The sequence below is a fragment of the Ranitomeya imitator genome, chromosome 10 (assembly GCF_032444005.1).
Source record: "Ranitomeya imitator isolate aRanImi1 chromosome 10, aRanImi1.pri, whole genome shotgun sequence".
Taxonomy (NCBI): domain Eukaryota; kingdom Metazoa; phylum Chordata; class Amphibia; order Anura; family Dendrobatidae; genus Ranitomeya; species Ranitomeya imitator.
Window position 1 is genome coordinate 45,458,100 of NC_091291.1, and position 23,320 is coordinate 45,481,419.

The 23,320-nt window shown below is 41.4% G+C and overlaps 1 protein-coding gene across 1 annotated transcript in view; it reads right to left on the reverse strand.

Moving 5' to 3' along the window:
* Positions 1-23,320, reverse strand: part of GRIN2D (glutamate ionotropic receptor NMDA type subunit 2D) — a 593,213-nt gene that overhangs the window by 106,186 nt on the left and 463,707 nt on the right. The window contains exon 8 of the mRNA XM_069740746.1: positions 16,841-17,070. Coding sequence (XP_069596847.1) covers positions 16,841-17,070 — 230 coding nt within the window. The remainder of the gene's footprint in view (positions 1-16,840; positions 17,071-23,320) is intronic.

A 23,320-nucleotide genomic window follows, 5' to 3' on the forward strand; every position in this document is an offset into this window, starting at 1 on the left:
GTTACACTCCAAGGTGTTCCCCAGGTTTCTTCTCCATTGCTTCGATCTTCCGGCTCTCGTTTAGTAGTTGTTGGAAACTACGCTGCATTGGGCCTACAAATTGGGTATGGGGTGTAGAGAGATGGTGTGTTCCACTCCAAGGTGTTCTCCAGGTTGCCTTTCCTGAGCTTCGATCTTCCGGCTCTCGTTTAGTAGTTGTTGGAAACTACGCTGCATTAGGCCTACAAATTGGGTATGGGGTGTAGAGAGATGGTGTGTTCCACTGTAGAGAGATGGTGTGTTCCACTCCAAGGTGTTCCCCAGGTTTCCTCGCCAATGCTTCGATCATCATGCTCTCGTTTAGTAGTTTTTGGAAACTACGCTGCATTAGGCCTACAAATTGGGTATGGGGTGTAGAGAGATGGTGTGCTCCACTCCAAGGTGTTCCCCAGGTTTCCTCGCCAATGCTTCGATCATCATGCTCTCGTTTAGTAGTTGTTGGAAACTACGCTGCATTAGACCTACAAATTGGGTATGGGGTGAAGAGAGATAGTGTGTTCCGCTCCAAGGTGTTCTCCAGGTTGCCTTTCCTGAACTTCTATCTTCAGGCTCTCATTAAATTGTGGTTAAACGGAACAACTGCATTTGGCGTACTAGTTGGTTTGGGGCCTACTATCGGTGTCTGCTGCTCCTTGCTGTTCTCCTGGTTTCCTGTCATGAAATTCCGTTTTCAGGCGCTCGTTAAGTAGTTGTTAATGTTAGACTGCATTTGGCCTACTAGTTGGGTTGGGGCCTACTATCGGTGTCTGCCACTCCTTGCTGTTCTCCTCCACTGAACAAAGCTGTGCCGCCTGTTTACTACTGTTGCCAATTTTGAACTGCATTTCGACTACTTACTGATTTGGGCCTACTCTCTGTGTCAGCCTCTCATTCCAGTTGTCCTCCACTGCAATGCCCCCTGATTAGTCCTGTGTTACCAATTTTGAACTGCATTTAGCCCACTTTATTCTTTGGGCCTATATCTGTGTTTCCTCCTCATCCTGCCCATTGCCCAGCCAGTGATAGATGAGTCTGCTGGTACATTGACCCATAACGCAACATTTCCCGTGCACGCTACACTGCAAGATTGTGACCCTGCTGAAAGTCAGGTCCCCCTTCCCGCATACCATACCACCTTACACGGGGACAAACAGGAAGGTGCAGATGAAAGTGCAGGTTCCTTCATCAGGTGGGGGGAGGAATACTAGTTGGCGACGTCACTGGCACAGGGCCTCTCATGGTACGCAAAAGTGTTGCTGCCGGTGGGAGGCGCCCCCGCCGTGCAAACACACCGCTGTACTTTGAGGGGCCCTGTGCCAGTGCCAATGCCAACGAGTGGGCCCCCCCTGCTTGCTCAGGTTCACAGCACTTGCAAAGTTGAAATACTTACCTCTCCCTGCTCCACTGCCGTGACGTGGTCCAGATTTCCTGGGCCCACTAATTACTTGAACCAGCCCTACCCACCACAACTTTAGCCAAATGACCCCCAATTTCAAATGCCTTCCAATTATTATAAGGTAAATTACGCTTGACAAGCTTCATTAAGAAGAATGGATGGTTTTGACATTAAAATGGGCACTCTAGGTGTTTTCCTGGCCCCCACTCACTGCCGACTATGCTGCCCCATTGACTTGCATTGGGTTTCGTGTTTCGGTCGATCCCGACTTTACGTCATAATCGGCCGATTTCCCTCGACCCGACTTTTGAGATAGTCGGGTTTCGCGAAACCCGGCTCGACTCTAAAAAGGTCAAGGTCGCTCAACTCTATTGGTAGCCACTTTGTAAGCAACTGAAGTATTATTACTGAAGTTAGCTCATGCAACAATGTACGTGTTTTAGTTAACCCTCCCATGACATGCGCTGTATATATACAGAGCAAGTTGGATGTTGGTGTATGGAGCAGGCTCATGTAGCGAGCCTGCCCCGCACCCGGCAGGTGATGGCTGTGTATCACAGCCAGGACCTGCCACTAACAATCGCGGGTGGATCAAAACTCTCAAAACACGTGAAATGTGCATAAGGGATCTTTTGTACTCTTTCTTTATAACAATTCTGGCCTCCTTTATCTATGGGTAAGATTATTTCTCAGGATCACTGTTAAATTCATTCTTACCATACTTGATACAACTTGACAATGATGCCATTACCATTGAGGCATATTTGATCGACCAATAGTATATACATACATCAATTTTAACAAAATATCAGCTATTGTTATCTGTCTTTCCTACACATTTTTAAAAATATATTTTTTCTTTGTATAAAGATCTCTTTTGTAACCATTGAGGCTGTGTGCACAGGTTCTGCATTTTTCGCGTTTTTTCGCTATAAAAACCGCGAAAAAAACACATCCATTAAGCATCCTATTAATAGAATCTAATCCGCAATTTTTGTGCACATGTTGCACTTTTTGCCTTGAAAAAACGCATCACGGTAAAAACCGCAGCATGTTCATTAATTTCGCGTATTGTTCGCGGATGTCCCGCTATTTAATGCATTGAGAAGCTCCGGAAAAATCCGCATAAAAAAAGCGCGAAAAACGCATGCGGATTTCCTGCGGAAAAAGTCAGGTTTTGTTCAGGAAATTTCTGTAAATAATCCTGACGTGTGCACATAACCTTAAACTCCAATTTCTTCAGTTTACAATGTCTCTTTGTAGTGGTTTTCTTGTGAAATTCTCATCCACATACGGTGGTGTTATTCACATGTATTAGGCACATGTGTGCACACGTTCAGGATTTTTCGTGTTTTTTTCTCAGTTTTTCACTATAAAAATGCGATAAAACCACGAAAAAAAAATGCATACATTAAGCATCCTATTATTAGAATGCAATCCGCAATTTTTGTGCACGTTGCTTTTTTTTCAGCGGCGGAATCGCATTCTGGAAAAAAATGCAGAATGTTGATTTTTTGTGCGGAATCGCGGGGATTCTGCACACATAGGAATGCATTGATCTGCTTACTTTCCGCATGTGGCTATGCCCACCATGTGGGAAGTAAGCGGATCATGTGTGGTTGGTACCCAGGGTGTAGGAGAGAAGACTCTCCTCCAGGCCCTAGGAACTATATAATTGTTAAAAAAAAGAATTAAAATAAAAAATCATGATATTGTCACCTTCTGGCGTCCCTCACAGTGTTCCCGCTCATCGCGATGCTTCCATACCCAATAATGCATTGTGGAAATGACCTGTGATGACGTAGCGGGCTGTTGGCCCTCGTCAGTGCGAAGCATGAGAACTAATTTAGCTAAATGATTTCATACATTAGTCACGTAGGTTACTGTGACATCCCAAGTTGTTTCTACTCAATAAGATTCTATGACATCATGACTGTGCTTCTATGATGTAAGATACTATGATATCACAACTGCTTCTGTCAGAATAGAGATTGTGACTAGTGATGAGGGAGCGTGCTCATTACTCGAAATTTCCGAGCATGCTCGGGTGTTCTCCGAGTATCTTTGATGTGCTCATAGATTATGTTTGTGTCCCCGCAGCTGCATGATTTGGGGCATGAACACATGCAGTGATTGCCTGTTTGTTAGGGAATCCCCACATGTGTTCAGGCTGTCTAGCAGCCACAAATCATGCAGCTGCGGGGACACAAACATAATCTTTGAGCACGTCCAAAATACTCAGAGAACACCTGAGCATGCTCGGAAATCTCGAGTAATGAGTACACTCGCTCATCACTAATTGTGACATTACCAGGGGATTTTAGTCCGAGAAGCTGCTGAAACATAACAGTTCTATTTCTGTGAGGTAAACTGTTGAGACTTACAGGTGTCTACGTTTCTGTCAGATCATGTTCTGTCCTTTTACAATGAAGGACACTCAGGGACGGACACAAAGAGCAGAATTCTGTAGTATAAGTATAGTATTTGGGCCAGAATGTATGTATTACTATACAATCACAAAATATCGAACTATGGAAAAAGTGACCAAAGAATCAATGAATTTGTTCATCACCTATATAAACATAGTAACATAGTAACATAGTAACATAGTTAGTAAGGCCGAAAAAAGACATTTGTCCATCCAGTTCAGCCTATATTCCATCATAATAAATCCCCAGATCTACGTCCTTCTACAGAACCTAATAATTGTATCATACAATTATTAGGTTCTGTAGAAGGACATAGATCTGGGGATTTATTATGATGGAATATAGGCTGAACTGGATGGACAAATGTCTTTTTTCGGCCTTACTGAACCTTCAATCAGGTATAATAAATATAAAAATAAGGTAGATCAAATTAGACACACATATTCTTCCCATGGAGGTTCAATTAAATGATTAATGCTAGCATACAGTTAGGGCCAGAAATATTTGGACAGTGACACAAGTTTTGTTATTTTAGCTGTTTACAAAAACATGTTCAGAAATACAATTATATATATAATATGGGCTGAAAGTGCACACTCCCAGCTGCAATATGATAGTTTCCACATCCAAATCGGAGAAAGGGTTTAGGAATCATAGGTCTGTAATGCATAGCGTCCTCTTTTTCAAGGGACCAAAAGTAATTGGACAATGGACTCTAAGGGCTGCAATTAACTCTGAAGGCGTCTCCCTCGTTAACCTGTAATCAATGAAGTAGTTAAAAGGTCAGGGGTGGATTCCAGGTGTGTGGTTTTGCATTTGGAAGCTGTTGCTGTGAGCAGACAACATGCGGTCAAAAGAACTCTCAATTGAGGTGAAGCAGAACATCCTGAGGCTGAAAAAAAAGAAAAAATCCATCAGAGAGATAGCAGACATGCTTGGAGTAGCAAAATCAACAGTTGGGTACATTCTGAGAAAAAAGGAATTGACTGGTGAGCTTGGGGACTCAAAAAGGCCTGGGCGTCCACGGATGACAACAGTGGTGGATGATCGCCGCATACTTAATTTGGTGAAGAAGAACCCGTTCACAACATCAACTGAAGTCCAGAACACTCTCAGTGAAGTAGGTGTATCTGTCTCTAAGTCAACAGTAAAGAGAAGACTCCATGACAGTAAATACAAAGGGTTCACATCTAGATGCAAACCATTCATCAATACCAAAAATAGACAGGCCAGAGTTAAATTTGCAGAAAAACACCTCAAGAAGCCAGCTCAGTTCTGGAAAAGTATTCTATGGACAGATGAGACAAAGATCAACCTGTACCAGAATGATGGGAAGAAAAAAGTTTGGAGAAGAAAGGGAACGGCACATGATCCAAGGCACACCACATCCTCTGTAAAACATGGTGGAGGCAACGTGATGGCATGGCCATGCATGGCTTTCAATGGCACTGGGTCACTTGTGTTTATTGATGACATAAGAGCAGACAAGAGTAGCCGGATGAATTCTGAAGTGTACCGGGATATACTTTCAGCCCAGATTCAGCCAAATGCGGCAAAGTTGATTGGACGGCGCTTCATAGTACAGATGGACAATGACCCCAAGCATACATCCAAAGCTACCCAGGAGTTCATGAGTGCCAAAAAGTGGAACATTCTGCAATGGCCAAGTCAATCTCCAGATCTAAACCCAATTGAGCATGCATTTCACTTGCTCAAATCCAGACTTAAGACGGAAAGACCCACAAACAAGCAAGACCTCAAGGCTGCGGCTGTAAAGGCCTGGCAAAGCATTAAGAAGGAGGAAACCCAGCGTTTGGTGATGTCCATGGGTTCCAGACTTAAGGCAGTGATTGCCTCCAAAGGATTTGCAACAAAATATTGAAAATAAAAATATTTTGTTTGGGTTATGTTTATTTGTCCAATTACTTTTGACCTCCTAAAATGTGGAGTGTTTGTAAAGAAATGTGTACAATTCCTACATTTTCTATCAGATATTTTTGTTCAACCCTTCAAATTAAACGTTACAATCTGCACTTGAATTCTGTTGTAGAGGTTTCATTTCAAATCCAATGTGGTGGCATGCAGAGCCCAACTCGCGAAAATTGTGTCACTGTCCAAATATTTCTGGCCCTAACTGTATATGTTGATGTCAGGTAATAACTTGTGTTGAGTGAGCATGCTCCGATAAGGTGTTATACAAAATGCTTGAGTCCTAATCGAGCATGTTCGGCGTGCTCGAAAAAATGCTCAAGGTGAACAGGCAATCCCTGCATGTGTTGTGGCTTTTGCACAGCAGTGATGACTAAAGTTTTTTTTCGAGAACGCCAAATATACTTAATTAGGACAGAAGCATTCTCGGATAACACCTTATCGGAGCATGCTCGCCCATCACAAGTAATAACGAATAAAAAACGGATTGCTCTTGACAGTGGCCATGCCATATAATATTACCCCCTCCTGTTAGATGACTGCCACATACCATTTTCAAAGAAAATGGTGGCAATCAACAGTAATTAGGCACCACTCTGGGTTATTGTCCTTTAAATTATTGTCACGCTAGGAAAAAGACCAGGTGTATAGGAGAAAAATGAGCAATAGCACACATTCAGTGGATCCGAGTAGTGGAATATGTGTGTATCAATCACCTTGGAGGCATCCAGAGGCATTCAGAAAATAAGTCCTATCAATCCCTCAAACTAGGTACTATCTGGCCCTGAGGTCCCATTATCTCCCATCATCACCAGGGCAGTCCATAGCTGTCCCTGCAGAAAAATAGCCCTATGCATTTTCTATAAGCTTCCCAACGCATTTCGACCACCAGGATTCATCAGGTGAATTACATGCCCTGGGGTGGCCTGTGGGGGGTCTTCATGTGGTGCTCTGATTAGGTATTCATAATGCAGACTGCTGACAGGTCACTGATCCCTCACTGACCTGCTTCTAGTTCACATAATGAATATCTGTACATGCTGAAGAAAAAACCCTCCTGCAGGCTGGCGATGGCCGTGAAACCTGCGCTGAAGCATAATCGCATGAGTACTGTGCTTACATGTAATGTGGTTGAGGTTATCCTGATATAAAAAAAAAATTCATTTGACAGTGGCGCCCGGCGCATCTGCGCTGTACCAGGTATCGGTGTATAAAGAGGTGATCCAATAGCTGCTATTGTATTTGTAAAGCAGCAGCAAAAACTCTTTATATTTCTAAATATGATTATTGATATGTGCTTTGTTCTGATATTTTGCTTCCTTCATATATGCTTTACAAACAAGGCAGAATGCATTAACTCTTCATTATTCCTTGATAGGAGTATAAAAAAAAAACAATTTTAAAACGGTGCTAGCTGTGCTTGTGCAGTAGCAACTATCGATGTGTATAGAGGTGATCCGATTGCTGCTACTGCGCAGGCGCGGCGGCGCCATCTTGGAGGAGGAAATTTTTCTTTCTTCTCTAGCAAGATGGCGCCGCCAGCACCTACGCAATCGTAGCTATCAGATCATCTCTATATACGCCGATAGCTGCTACTGCGCCGTTTTAAAATATATATTTTTTATACTCCTCAGGATAACCTCAAGTACATGTATGAACAACAAAGTAAACTTCCATTATGATGGAGCCTGTTTGCAGAAGGTTTTTTTTTGCATTATGTACATATATTCATTATGTAAACTAGGGGGCAGGTCAGTGAGGGATCAGTGACCTGTCAGAAGACATACAGATGATTACCTAATCAGAGCACCACATGAAGACCCCCCACAGGCCATCCGGAGTACGACCATATCATTAACACAAAACTGAAAATAAAGATTAAACAACAACCACAAGACGGATTTCATCAACCAAGGTATCATTGAAATCAGTATAACAGTGCCGACCTGACACTGTCTGTAAGTTACTGAGCACAATCCTGCTGACAGGTTCCCTTTAATGAATAATGACCCTAGTAATCTGTGCTACATGGTTCTTTTTGAGAAAGATACTTTGCAGACAAGAAGGCATTCATGAGGTTTAATCGCAAAGGTGAGCACCAGGATAAGTTGGGTGACATGAAATATCATTTACCTAATGTAATGCAGTGGTAGGACCATACGCATTGAAACAACAGTGCCCCAAGCAAGTTCAAAGAAAAAGTTCCTTTATTATGTTACTTCACACAGTCTATTCGCAATACACAGTCAATGGCTCCTTCATTAAGGTCAAAGGAAAATACACAGTACACGGCTTCTTCACATGGTCCATCAGAAATACACAGTAACCGGCTTTAATTTGTAGTCCCTACACAGGCCGGACTTCCCTCTGTCCATTTTTCCTGGGGCAACCGCCTGCCGATACCAAGTCTCTTTACTCACGCCGTGCACCTCACACTATCCTCCAAATTGCAGCCTGGCAAACACAAGACAGCCCCTTGGTTCCTCTTGCCCCTGTGTTGCTCCACACAGAAAGAGCTCTGCAAACAACTGCTCTGTCTGCTTCCAAACCAACACTGACACACCTCCCCCTCTACTACAGGGTTTTTAATCAGTCACTGCTTCACTATTCTAATTATAGCCACACCTGTGTCTGCAGTATGCCCTCATGGCCTCACTACACCTCCGTGCGCATTCTGGAGAGCACAAACTGTGCCCCCTAGCTGTAAAAGGGGTCACTGCCTCACATATCCTCCCCCAATTCATACCTGTGGGGTTGAACATTTTTTACCCTGTATGGGCCAAAGACAGGGCATCTGTATGCTCCTGTGACATCCCCGCTCGACACTACATTAGGAAACCATAGAAGGGACCGGAACCATTGATCGGTGCATGCATCCCTCCCCTTTGTGTCTCTCCATATTTCATTACAGACCACCACCCCGTTCTCCATTGCAGAAGCCAAGCCCTCTTTTCTGTTTAACGGTAGATTTGGGCCCGTTTTGGGTGGTCTTGACTTTGTTTATTATGGGTACACTAACCCCGCTGGTCATCTTGCCACCTAAGTTTCTGCTTTCGCGCCCCTGGTACTCTTTCCTCTGCACCCTTACCCATGCCTCAGTGACTACATCAAGCTGAAATGCCGTGTACTGCGCCAACAACTCTGAGCATATGTTTGTATTATGTCGCACCCAAACCTGAGCCTCCCGACATTGCGGTCTAGTGAGTGCTCTATTTAAGTTACCCTGACCCCTGGGTCCATCCTTGGCCGGTGCCAGAGGGTTTCAGGTGCGCACGTCCCCAGTCGCCTCCGCAACCATACACTCCCGGTTCTTCTCATACCTGTGTTTTCTATACCAGCGTCTCTGTGTGAGACCCTGGATCTCAGCTGTCCCGACCTTACCAGGGAACATCTCCAGCTCAGGGTTCAATGGGGTCCCCTCAACCTCTATTGCCAAAACCTCTAGGGGAAGCCTATCGGGATTACACTCTAACCCTAAATTGGCGACCCCTGTGGCATACATCTTAGGATCTTCGGGTTCTATGCCTGAAACAACATTTTTAGTTTCTCCTGCCATTACCTCTAGGGGGAGCCTATCAAGATTACACTCTGTCCCTAGGTTGGCGACCCCTATGGCAGGTATCTCAATATCTTTGGGTTCTGCACCCGGTACAACACTTTCCATGAGATGGTTGACCCTGGTTTCCCACAGGGACCAAAACAGGGGCAAATCACTCCCCAACACAGCCCCATGTGGCAGGGTCTTTGCCACTCCCACCACATGCTTAATGTCCCCACATGGTGTGGAAAAATCATCCCCCTCGGTCGGGTACTCCTGGATTTCCCCGTGGATACCCATCACCTCCACTTTCGGTTCTTTGGGGTTGTCCCTGGCAACAAGGGACCAATGAACCAGAGTCACTTTACTCCCCGTGCCCAGGAGAGCCTCTGTCTGGCACCCATTCACAAGTACCTGGCACAATTCTGGTTCGCTGCCGGCTGTGCCGGTAGTGGTGACAGAGATTGGCTGGGCACACACAGACTCCTGAACGATGTTCCCACAGTCCATGGGCTTAGATGTCACCGGGCAGTTACTAGCCCCATGCCCGGTCTCTGGTGCCACATCCTTAATGGATTTATACCGCTCAATCAATTCTATCAACAGTTCCAGGTTGCCTAGGTCCCTTAGCCCGACCCAACGCTGCATGGTGGCCGGCAAAGCCCTCACCATCCAATCAACCACAATTCTCTCCATCATCTCAAATGTGGAAAAAAACTCAGGCTGGAGCCATTCCTCCACCAACTGCAATAAGTAATTTGCTTGAGACCTTGCAGGCCAAGTCTCTACATAGGACCACTGGTACACCCAATGATAGCCCCTTACCTTTGGGGACTCTTCAGGACTCTACTGTTCACCCCCCAATTTAGGGTCTCCTTTTTAACATGCTGAAGCTCTGCTAGCTTCCACTGCAGCACCTCCTGCTGCCGCTGAAACTGCAGCTCCTGCTGCTGCAACTGCAGCTCTTGCTGCTGCAGAACTTCTTGCTGCGAACGCTGAAACTGCAGCATCTCTTGCTGAAGCCATTGCTGATTGAGCACAACCTGCTCCAAAAGGTCCTCCATTTCTCCAGCAGACTTGCACAATGATCTGTAGCACTCTCTGGGTATGCCTTAGTTCACATGGCCCGCATTCTTTCCACCATATGTAATGCAGTGGTAGGACCATACACAGTGAAACGGCAGTGACCCAAGCAAGTTCAAACAAAATGTTCCTTTATTGTGTTACTTCACACAGTCTATTAGCAATACACAGTCAATGGCTTCTTCATCCAGGCCAAAGGAAAATACACAGTACACGGCTTCTTCACACAGTCCATCAGAAATACATAATAATTGGCTTCAATTTGCAGTCCTTACACAGACCAGACTTCCCTCTGTCCAGTTTCCCTGGAGCGACAGCCCGCTGATACCAAGTCTCTTTACTCACACCTCGCACCTCACGCTGTCCTCCGGATTGCAGCCTGGCAAACACAAGACAGCCTGGGATGCAGGGGTTCAGTCCCCTTGGTTCCTCTTGCCCCTGTGTTGCTCCACACAGAAAGAGCTCTGCAGACAACAGCTCTGTCTGCTTCCAAACCAAAACTGACACACCTCCACCTGTACTACAGGGCTTTTATTCAGTCACTGCTTCACTATTCTAATTACAGCCACACCTGTGTCTGCAGTATGCCCTCATGGCCTTACTTCACCTCCGTGCGCATTCTGAGGAGCACAAACAGCGCGCCCTAGCTGTAACAGGGGTTACTGCCTCACACCAATTAGCTTGCTGTCTCACTAAAGCAATTAATAAATATATATATGATTTGTAAAATTTCTTGGTGAAATAGCGATACTTGCTTTCATTTACAATGTACACCTTGCTTTCTTCCAAAACTTTAAAAACGTCTAATGACATATTGTGATAAGATTTCAAGATTTCTGCATTAGAATGAAAATGTTTGCAACACTACAGAATTGTGAACACTTTCAATTTTAATTCTGGTACCTCATCCATGTGTAAACCAGCAATGTTGATTGAAGAGGATGATTATGCTCTTCGCAGGAAACAAAAGTGGCAGCATGTCGGCAGCAATTATGCTATGCACTATTTTAAGATATTAAGTTCTATATCCAGCCTTGTTTTTCTTGACATTAGGAAGGTATGTTTAAAAAGAAACATCTCTTACAATTATATATATTTAGTAGGTTTTTCCAACACTTCTGACTCAAGATCTATTGATGGTAATGTGTATTTTTAATTCCGAGTGACTAACCACTCTATTGAAATGCTGCAATCATGTGGTTTCATTAAGGAAATATCTGTAAAATCAGCATGCACCTCCTCAACGATGCCAAGGTCAAAATACCTCTTTGCCTTGCTATAGGGAGGCCATGTTTAATGATAGGCTACTTTCTCTTTCCTATGATATCAGCCAGCTCACTTATCGGCTGAAGTCATGTGGATCCAAGTTGGCTTCGTCAAACAAACCAGAAACTATTGTTGCCCAGTTAAAAGTTTTGTTTTAACGATATCCTAATTGTCAAACTGTTTCTTTTTGCTACATTTCACCAACAATTGCTCTCTGTTGAGACTGAGCTTGATTCATTTGGAATAATGATAGACAGTTACTGTTGTGCATTCACTTCCCATGTCTTAGTTACATGACACATCTGACTAGTCAAATGACTTGGATCATGAGCTGATCACAAGATCATAGCAAAAAGCGCATGAAATAAACAACTTGTTTTTACAAAACCGGAACGTGTCTTTTTGTATTTTAAGGGTCTTCTCTCAAAATCTTCGAAAATATCTTCAGCTGTGTACCACTAAACACCAAACCACTAAAGTATACATATAAAGGGCTCAATAGTTCTATTCAAACTTTAAAACCAAAACTTGATATTAATATGAAGGAATCATTGAAAGTTAACCTGTCAGCACATTTTTAAACAAGGAAGTAGTGTTATGACTGTAAGAGTGAATGCTGTCTTCATCTCCCTTCGCCAAAAAAATTATAGTCATGCAAAATATAGCAGAAACGACACATAAAAGTTAGGCTAGAAATACTTAGAGGGCATGTCAATGCACTTGAACTGCTTATTTTGACCACATTCATACACCCCAATACATTTCCAGCATAATTTGCATATGGCGTCTATATTAAATTTCTCCGTAACTGGCAAATTATATCTCTCTAAAGAAAGGCATCAATTGTATTGGTGGACAAGCGACTGTTCAGCCATTACCACTATTTCCATGTGTAAAAACATTGACAGGTTCTCTTAAAAAATGTTTCTATCTTGAGGATCCATACACACAGACCAAAACCTAAAAAATTAAGCAGTATTAAATTTGTTTTTATCTTAGGTTCTGCTTGTTAACCCCTTGGAGACCAAGCCAATTTTGACCTCAATGACCAAGCCAATTTTTACAATTCTGACCACTGTCACTTTATGAGGTTATAGCTCTGGAAAACTTCAAAGGATTCCACTGATTAAGAGATTTGTTTTTTGTGACATATTGTACTACATGGTAGTGGTAACATTTTTTTCGATATGACTAGCATTTATTTATGAAAAAATGGAAATTCAGCCCCCCAAAATTTAAAATTTTGCAATTTTCAAATTTTTATTTTTGTGCCCTTAATTTAGAGAGTCGTCTCACACAAAATAGTTAATAAATAACATTTCCCACAGGTCATCTTTACATCAGAACAATTTTGGAAGCATAATTTTTTTTGTTACGACGTTATAAGGGTTAAAACTTGACTAGCAATTTTTCATTTTTCCAACAAAATTGACAAAACCATTTTGTTTAGGGAACACCTTACATTTGAAGTGACTTTGTTGGGTCAATATGACAGAAAATGACACCATTCTAAAACTGCACCTCTCAAGGTGCACACAACCACATTAAAGAAGTTTATTAACCCTTCAGGTGCTTCACGAGAACTAAAGCAGTGTAGAAGGAAAAAAAATAACATTTATCTTTTTTCACAAAAAATTTACTTTAGACCCAAACTTTTTTATTTTTACAAAGGGTATCAGGAGAAAATGGACCACAAAATTTGTTGTGCAATTTCTCCTAAGTGCGCAAATACCCTGTACATGGAGGAAAGCCACTATTTGGGTGCATGCAAAGGCTCAGAAGGGAGCACTTGTCTGAAATCGATGGCGGGCACCATGTCGCGTTTGGAGACCTCCTGATGTGCCTAAACAGTGGAAATCCCCAAATTCTAACTCCATCCCTAACACAAAACTATTCCCAAGCCTAACCCCAACACATCCCTAACCCTAATCCCAACCCTAACCACAACCATAACCCCACCACATTCCTAACACTAGCCACAACCCTAACTCCAACACAACCGTAACTCCAACACAACCGTAACTCCAACACAACCCTAACCCCAACACAACCCTAACCACAATACAACCCTAACCCTAGCCCTAACCCTAGCCCAAACCCTAACTCTACCTCCAACCCTAACCCCAAACCTAACCCTAACTGCAAAGAATGGAAAACAATACAACGGAGGGTTTGATTTACTATTTTTTTTATTTTGCTCACTGTGATATGGTCTTTCACAGTGATCAAAATGAGCTAAAAGAAAAAAATCTCCTATTGTTTCCGGATACTGGCCATCAGATCTCGGCAGGCGCATTGTGCATGTGCCCACCATTTTCTTCCAGGAAAATAATGCAGAGGGCCAGGGGGATGGAGTAGGAGGGTCCGGGGATGGTGGAGGTATCGGGGGATCCCATTTCTCTCTCCTCTGATGTGCTAGATAATATTGAAAAGCTGACTTTTTTTGTGATCACATGACTGAGGATGGTAAAAACTGACCCAAATCATGTTCTGTGGGGTCTCTGCTACCTCCAGTAGCTGAGATCCCAGAGACTTTTCAATGCTGGTGGGAGCTATACACTTATTTCTCAGCGCCATTAAAAAGTGGCACTGATGAATAAGGCCCCTTAACTGCTGCTGTTAACAGGCATATCGGCGTACATTAAGGGGTTAAATGGCGAGAGTGTGAAAACACACCTATGTATTGTGCTTATACCAACATATGCTCTGGCTGAATTTTTTTAGGTCTTGTTTAATTTTTTTGTACATTCTACAGAAAGGGGCGTGACTCCCCTTTTTTGGGCTGTTCATTTTGTTTATATAGCTTTCCACAGGCAAGTGTCTGAACAGTCAATATTCAGGTCCTGCTCTGCCCTTATCTATTTTCATGTCTGCTGACACAAAGTGATGTGAACCACCAGTGTTAACTACCATCCTGATTAGGGTACACCTTGTCGTAGTGGGATGGCTGTTATGTTTTTTAAACCAAAACACTGTTAACGAAGTGCCCAATGTTATTTACATGTACCATTACTATTTTTTTTTACTTGCTACAGGGTATTTTCTCTCTTTGTTTTTTTGTCTTAGTTTCTGAACCATACACATAGCAAATCACTCACTCACTCACTACATTGTTAGCACACATTTCTTAAACTCCAGCATATAGAGATGTGTCTACTAGAGTTGAGTGAATCTTTTGAGATCCCAATTCACCAGCTTCACCGAATAAACTTGTTCGAATCTGAATTATGGAAAGCTTGTAATTGCTTGGAAAATACACGTGGGGAAATGAGACAGGGAACCTAGTTGACGATAAGAGATTATATACTATGGAACACTGATCTTAAGAGATGGCACACTTCAAGAGAGGACCCCTCTGATCTTAAGAGCTTATACTCTACAGAAGAGAGAGATACTCACTGATCATAAAAGCTTGTACTGTGAAATGGTGTTTTTTTTGTGTGTGAACCATGAGTCAAATATCAAAGTGTTCACGTTTATGTAAAACTGCAAATTTAATAAAACTTTACTCAATCTTAATTCTCTGTGGATCAATCTGCTCATCTCTAATTAGAATAACTGTACACATGTAGTCCAACAGGGCCTGTATGGCAGTACATTGAGGCTGTATAGCTACTTATTGTCAATCCAAACAGATCTAGTACCTATCCCTAAACTTTCCTATATTGACTTATACAATTTGTAAAAAAAAAAAGTGTTCACTCAGAATAAATGGTTTTTAACATCGGAGACCATTGGTGACAAATGGTATCCGTCAAAAAGTCATTAATCACAGCCATACAGAAAAAAAGTTCACAATAAATATATAAATTGCATTAGCAAGGGAACCTATGGGTGACAAATGGCTGATGGATGGCTGACATTTTTTCATGTTTGTTTAATATCTCACATCATAGACCTCTGGATATGTTAGATTTAGAGACAAGTTGAGGAATGACACATCTCTACCTCTATGATACATAGCACCTTTACCACAGTATACATTGTATTTATTTCAGTATAATTATGACGGCAGGGAAAACATGAAATTACTCAGTTCCGGAGTGTTTTCCCAACCTATTTTCAAAGGACCTGAAGTTTAACGCAATGTTTTGTGCATTTAAATTCGAGATTCCTACCAAGATACCTTAGGGTTACCTGAAGCCTTAGTTCAGAAACACTTTCTTAGTTTCTTTGCTATCAGTTAAATTTTAGTAGCATCTTACCACACTCTAATGGGTATTCTTTTCTAAAAACTCGAAAGAAGGCATTTATCCGACATGTTGAAATTTTGTCTCCAGTTCCAATGTTCTTTCCAAAAAAAGTTTCCTGAACGTGCCGATAGGGCAATTTTGCTTTCATGCATCTGTAGTTTGAACTGATTCAGAGTTGGCAATCCTAATTTGTGTTCAAAATATTTTTCTAAGGCGAATAGAAAAGATGACCATAAAATTACTGTCAGACGAACGTTGATTATGATCACCTACAACTTCTCCATAAGTGAGTCAACCATGAATGTTGTTTCCTTAGGGAAAGTAAGGCAAGCATCTACCAGACATCTCTTATACTCCTATCTCCTGGAAAAGTGTTTTGTGATTAAGTTAATTTTCATGGCAAGGAATTGACTGCAATTTGTGCAATTTATCTGATGACTCTTCATTACAATCTACAGATAGTGCAAATTGCTACTATAGAAACTGAAGCTTTGTAAAAACCAAAATTTGAGTCAGTCTCATTACTTTTAGTGACGGCTGTAGTTCTTTCCCTGATTTTTTATTTTTACTCTTTTATTTTTTACAACAGCCATAACTTTTATATCTTTCCTTTGACATAATTCCATGAAGACTTGATTATTTGGAGAAAGTAGTTTTGAATCACACCATTCAGCTACTATATGATGTATTGAAAACTGTTGAAAATTGAATAAAATGTTTAAAAAAACATACAATTCTACCATTTTTTTTTTAGACTTAGAAAAAAAAAGTGAAGCTGTTTTGAAGGCAAATGGTGGACTGGTCATATAAAATATTTATTTAATTTTGATTTCTCTTTGTTCAATCACTTTGCATTTTGCTAATTTATAGAAATAAACAATTAATACCTATATTTTGAAAACATTATGACTCTTTTTTTTTCTCCACACCTGCCAAAAACTTTAGCAGATGTAATAAATATCAATAACACAAATCCTTAATCCCTTACTTTTTTATCGCTGAGTCCAGACACAGTATCCACATACTCCTCCTGGATCATAAATGCAGCCAGATTGGCAGTGTAGCTGGCTAGAAATATTACTGCAAAGAATGCCCAGATGAGAACCATGATTTTACTTGTGGTGCCTTTTGGGTTTTCGACTGGAACAGAGTTGTTAAATACTAGCGCCCAGAGCAACCAGATGGACTTGCCAATTGTGAATTTGGAACCTCCGGGACCTGAAAATAGAAAATTAAATTATGTTTCTGTTAGTTCAAATGGAGGCAGTGGTAAGGCAAAGTATATTTACTTACAGAACATTTATTTCACAAGTTTTATCGCTTCCATTATAATCAATTAAATTTATTCAGAATGTTTTTTATTTACAATTTTACCTAATTTATGTTTTTTTTCTAATTAGTATCATCATAGCATGGCAAATCTTTATAATCTGGAGCACTTTTTTTGGCACTTTGCTTATTCTGCTGTATATTGTTATTGGAATAAGCTCTGCTGTGGCATATAATGATATAAGACAAAACAAATTCCAAAAATAAAAAAATAATGCTTATAAACTGGGATGCTGAAAATTAGCAAATTAGCTACTATACTATACTACTAAAGCCACTATACACTTTACTATTTGTCAAAGATCAATACTCCTGCTGTTGTCAAGAATACAACTCGCTCGCAACACATGTGTATCTGATGAGACCGTAAAGGTAGACTCCGCTTCCCACTCACTTGTCCGCAGATCTATCACAATGGACTGGCACTGAGTTAAATGCAACCCACAGACAATAATCACATCCACACCTCACTTTTTCACTGCCACCCCTCGCCATTTTGATAGGCCAGTGAGACCCCTGTGAGTCACAAACTAGCACACAAGCCACCTAGATTTCCTACACACTTAATAGATAAGTTTCTTACACTTTGGCATACACAGGGTAATCCAATCTAGCTTTGCAAGGACATTTAGACCAGCAAGGAAAAAGCTTATTCATTTTTCGATTTAATATACAAAACGAGATACAATGCTTAATAAAAATAAAAAGGTTTCAAAAGATGGAATAATAAAAAGACATGCTGTTAGGACTGGCGGAATGCACCAAGTAAAAGATAAAATACTATTGGTGCGTTCGCAGTCCGGGGTCCACCGTGCAGGTGAAAACCTGCTGCTAGTAAATAGCAGCGCTATATGGCGGTGGAAGCGAGCCCTGTAAAGCCACAGGTCCGCAATACCACACAAATGAGTGCAAGCAAGGAGTCAGCGAACTCAATCCCAAGACTCAGGGTTGAAGTCCGTACAGACTACTTGCGCACCACACCGCAACTGGGTGTGTTAGGTATAGTAAGAGCACCGAAGTGCGAACTGTGCCGTGCTGGCAGACACCACTAGTACCCGGACATGGGTTAGGAAGCGCACTAATGGTGCGTGGCGCCGCACTGGCGGTCACAGCAATAGACGCTGATTCATGTGTAACACGTTAAGTGATTAGTCGGGCGCTAGGTAGCAGCCATACACCTTACGCGAACAGTCATACAATAGGGTAGGGGTATTTAATGAACGACTTGCACTCACAACAAACATACATATACAAATGTACACTAGCGCATGGCCATGCGGCCATCCGAGCCTTATATAGCTGCAGCAAGTAAAAGACCTTCCTAGAAGGACCAATGAGAGACTGCCATACCTGAACATGTGACTCTAAATCTCCACTGAGAGATCTTGCCCTGGGCATGCTCAGTGTGTGCAAAGCAAGACTTAGTCCTAGCACTTAAAGGACCTTCCTGAAAGGACCAATGAACATAGCTGCAGTATCTGACCATGTGACCCTCGATCTCCACTGGGAGATCTTACTCAGGGCATGCTCAGAACGAGAAAAGCAGGACTTAGTCCCAGAAGCGTCCGCTCGCCGCTGCCCAGCACTGACTTCAATGGTAGAAGCCGGAAAGGCAGCAGTAACTCTTTGTACAGAGTGGGACTGAGCAAGACGCTGGGACCGATGTCTCCGCTGAGCAGGTTCCACTGCAGCAGGAGAAGAATGGGAGACCGCAGCAGAAATGGCCCAAGATTCCCCCTGTGCAGAAGCGGGAACTCGACCCCTAACACACGCAAACAGGAAAAAACAGTATAAAATAAATGGGAGAACCTACAGATATGTCTTACGAATTAGATCCATAAAAGATTCTGGAGGAGGAGAACACCATAGGAAATATGGACAGAGCTGCAATATTCATTACTTCTCCTGGGGTCTGACAATAATATGCTTTGGATGACATTTTATAAAGAGGCTCACAAGACCCCTCACCACTAACTTAGCTGAGGTAAGATGATTTGATTCTAGAACAGCTTTAGACCATATTTCTGCTGTCTGACCTAATTTCCCCAGGAGCCTCCTAGAGAAACAATATGGTCGTCATAGTACTAAACGTCCTTCAAGCATTCTAAACATTTTACACATGAACATGATATATCCATAATTCAGGGAGGTATTGTGCTCCTGAGGGATGCCAGCTACGAAAACTGTTGTAATTTTACCCACAGATGCTAATATGTTCCCAGATCATGGATATATCCATGAGTTGTATCAACCTCAGAATTTTCAGATATGGCCTGGAAGATTTTGTATTTCCATTTTCATGTGATATATTTGATATATATATCGGTCCTGTCTGCCTATATCTTGAATTTGCATTGACTAGCACCTTTTTCGTACTTAGGATGTACCCAGTCAACGTTTGCCATTCCAAGAACTGTTAGCTACCTATAAATTAATGGGTATAGGCACTCCATGTATACTCTTTCTCAGACAACCTTCTTCAATTAGCTGTTCTCTGGGAGTGATCTAATGCCACCAGTCTTTGATAACTATAACTCCATTCATGACACTATTATGTATTAAACAGGGTGTCCCTAAAATCCAAACACATAGAAATTCTCATTAACTAGTCATTTTAATTAATTTAATTTAATTAAATTAACTTTAATAGAATTTTACAAAATGCATCAATGTTTGCATAGCAATTGATGAAAATCATATTGAAGAAGTTATTTCATATTTCAATTGAGTAAAATATTGTTACTAAATCTCATTTCTTGAAAATATGTATTTTTGTCTAAGTGTCCTAGGTGTCTAGATTTTAGGGACATCTTGTATTGCTATTATTCTGAGTATTTATATATTCAAGTAAGGGTATGTACACACTCTTTTTGCTGAGTTTTTTTTTAGCAGAAACTGGAAAGAAACTCCAAGTTTTTGAGGTGTTTAGCGTTTTCAAAGAGGATTTGGAGAGTTTATGCTCCAAAAACTTTTCTAAAAACTTAGTTTTTAGAAAATAGAACATCGATGGCACTAGAAAAACGGATTTCTTTTTTTTCCTACATAGAGGTAGGCCAAATGGCATCAAATGTAGTTAGAGAAGAGTACACTTAAAAGAAAAATATAGCACGTATTAATTGCAAATGTATCTGTCTCTTGAGTGGTTGTGCTTATGGAAGCACTAATAAATGAGCTGTCTAAGGCTACGTTCACATTAGCGTTGTGCGGCGCAGCGTCGGGGGCAGCCGCGGCGACGCGTGCGTCATGCGCCCCTATATTTAACATGGGGGGCACATGGACATGCGTTGTCTTGCGTTTTGTGACGCATGCGTCATTTTGGCGCAACTGTCAGGGCGCAGAGGACGCTGCATTATGCAGTTTTTTCTGCGCCAAAAATCATGCAAAAAATGAACACATGCCTTGAGCATGCGTTTTGCATGCGTTCTGCGTTGCATCGCCAATGCTGCGCCGCACAACGCAAATGTGAACGTAGCCTTAGCTACCGTACTCTGTTTCTATAACTCACACAGAAGTGAAAGCACAGAACACAGCTACACTGCACAGTGTTTCGGAAACTATGGGGTCACAACCTAGTCAATATGAAAAAAGTAAAAGGAATGAATTACAGGTCTTCTTTAGAGATGGTATGACCCATGTCCTATTTTAAATGTATTTAGTTTCATTCGGTGCTGAGAGGGTTAATGACTCTTTCCATGCTGGCTGAGACCATACAGCCTGGTTCTCAGCTGCAACTGATTATCATTTACTTTCTCTACATATACTGGCTCTGGGCGGTTAGTCCCTGCCGGTGAAAGATTTGTCTACCTGTGCTGAGAACTAAAGCTAAGTGGTTGGAGTGGAGTTGTTGTAGTAGTGATCTGTAGTTTGCTGTCACACGTTTGTGTTTATTTCCAGGTCTCTATTCCAATTTAGTTTATTCCTTTTTGTCCCTATCCTATTCCTGATTAGTTCTTTTGTATGATAGTGGTCTTCTGTCATCCCTGTTTTGTGTTTGTGCCTTGTTTACCTTACATTTCAGTCCCGTGCCTCATTAAGTGTGGGAGGGGAGAAATTAGGGTTTAACAGGAGCATAGAAAGGTCGGAGACCTGAGCCTCTCTACCTTCAAGAGTACCCCCAGGACAGAGATAGTTAGCGTCTCAGTTCCAGGGACAGCTTGAGTCCCCTCTCCTTTACCGAAGACCATAACATAGTGACAGTTCCTCTTATTTTCATTTTTTTGCAAAAAGGAAAAAAAGAGCATGAACCGCACATCCCAAAATCATACGTTAATCTAAAGCCGCTAGGCAAAAATTTATATACTGAACATGAGGTTTTCAGTTTAACATTCTGATCAGACTGTATGAAGCCCACTGCCACTTCACTGCAAACCTCGTAGTGGGTCCTACCGCCCTAACAAAGCGGAGCCATGCGGCGACCACCGCCACAGCGGCCATGCACCAGCAGGGCGGACGGCCTGTTGCCCCACAGCACCCATGCTGCGAGACTGAGCCCCCAAGACTCCAGACCGCGCCGCCAAACCAACACAAAGCCACAGCAACAATGGCCGCCACACAGCACCAACACCAAAATGAAAGGAGCATTGAAACTCACCTTCCAGCTCTTCAGTGAGAGCCAAAATGGGCTAGACCCCTTACTTTGCAGTCTCCTGCTAATTAAAATCACCTGTGCCAAATGGGAGGAGTGCTGGTCCAAGAAGAAGACTAGAACATGCTTTGCAAAAAGGAAAAAAAGAGCATGAACCGCACATCCCAAAATCATACGTTGATCTAAAGCCGCTAGACTCTTTTTTTTTTTTTTTTCTTTCATTTTTTTGCCTATGTTCAAAAGAGTGCCTTGCCTTATAAATCCATTGGCTACCTTTTGAAACATCCAATCTTAGCAGTGTTTGCATTTTTGACACGAATAAACTTTTTTTTACAACTAGTTTGTTCCTTTGTTTTATTCCTCCTATTTTTCATCTAGTCAATGTCTTTAAATTTAGAGAAAAAGTATGGTGTGGTTATGAGGGAAAAGTATGGTGTGGTAATACTTGATGATAATTCTTTAATGCGACAGTCATCAATAACATTACTGTGCAGGAACCATATATTTGGAGCAAATAGAGGAATCATATTCCTTTTCATTTAATAATGAAGAAAATCTTTTCAGTCATCTAGTTAACATGTAAAAACAAATCACTATTTTTATTATACAATAAATGTATTATAATATTGTAACTGCAGAAATTACTTTTGCCCATTAAAATTGCCTAGCAAACTGCAAATATAAAATTGGTGCACACACGGTGCTTGCTTGTTTTTCCATTCCAGTGAGAAAATTTTGCAATGGACAAATTATCATCTGGTAATCGTGAAATCTGCAGATAACAGCTTAGTGGATGCTGCTGCGGAATCTTCTGAGAATCTAATAATTAATCAGACTCTGAAAAACACTTCAATTGTTCAAATTAAGCTTGAATGGGCTGTGATGAAAGACTTGGGTTTGTTTAACAGGGATGGAAAACCATCAGATAAATTCTTGCCCAAGACGTTTTATTAAATCTTGTTTGTTTGCTGTTTTTATAATTTTTTTTTTTTAACAGGCAGCTTTCTTTTCATGTGAGTAAATTTACTACCAACGCTTTTTGTTATTTATATAGGTCACTGTATATATGAATATGTCACATTTACATACATATTGCCTATATTGGACCCTGGAAATATGACTGCTGGTACGCTCAGAGCTGTTTGGTCTGAGCAGACCCATGTCAGGATCTGTTTTCCCTTGTAACTGGGGCTCATATGGAAAAAAAAATTAATGTGTTAATCTTTCCCCAGAGGACATTTGTCTTGAGGGACATTTTATGTAACACAATATATGCAAAAAAAGTAAAGAAAAATTAAAAATAAATTGCAAATAATAAACAGACTAACCACACCACCTTTACCATTGCAGGACAATATACCTAAGACAATCTTACATCAAAATTGTCAAAAAAAGGTCATATTGCAAGTCTTGTTAAAGGGTCGATAGTGACTTGCAGGATCCCCACGTCCGTCCAGCAGGTGGCACTATAGAGTTCAAGTCCTCTTCCTCTTTTAAATAATTTGCATACAAAAAAAAGAATTAAACTTGCATTTTACCTAATATATATATGTA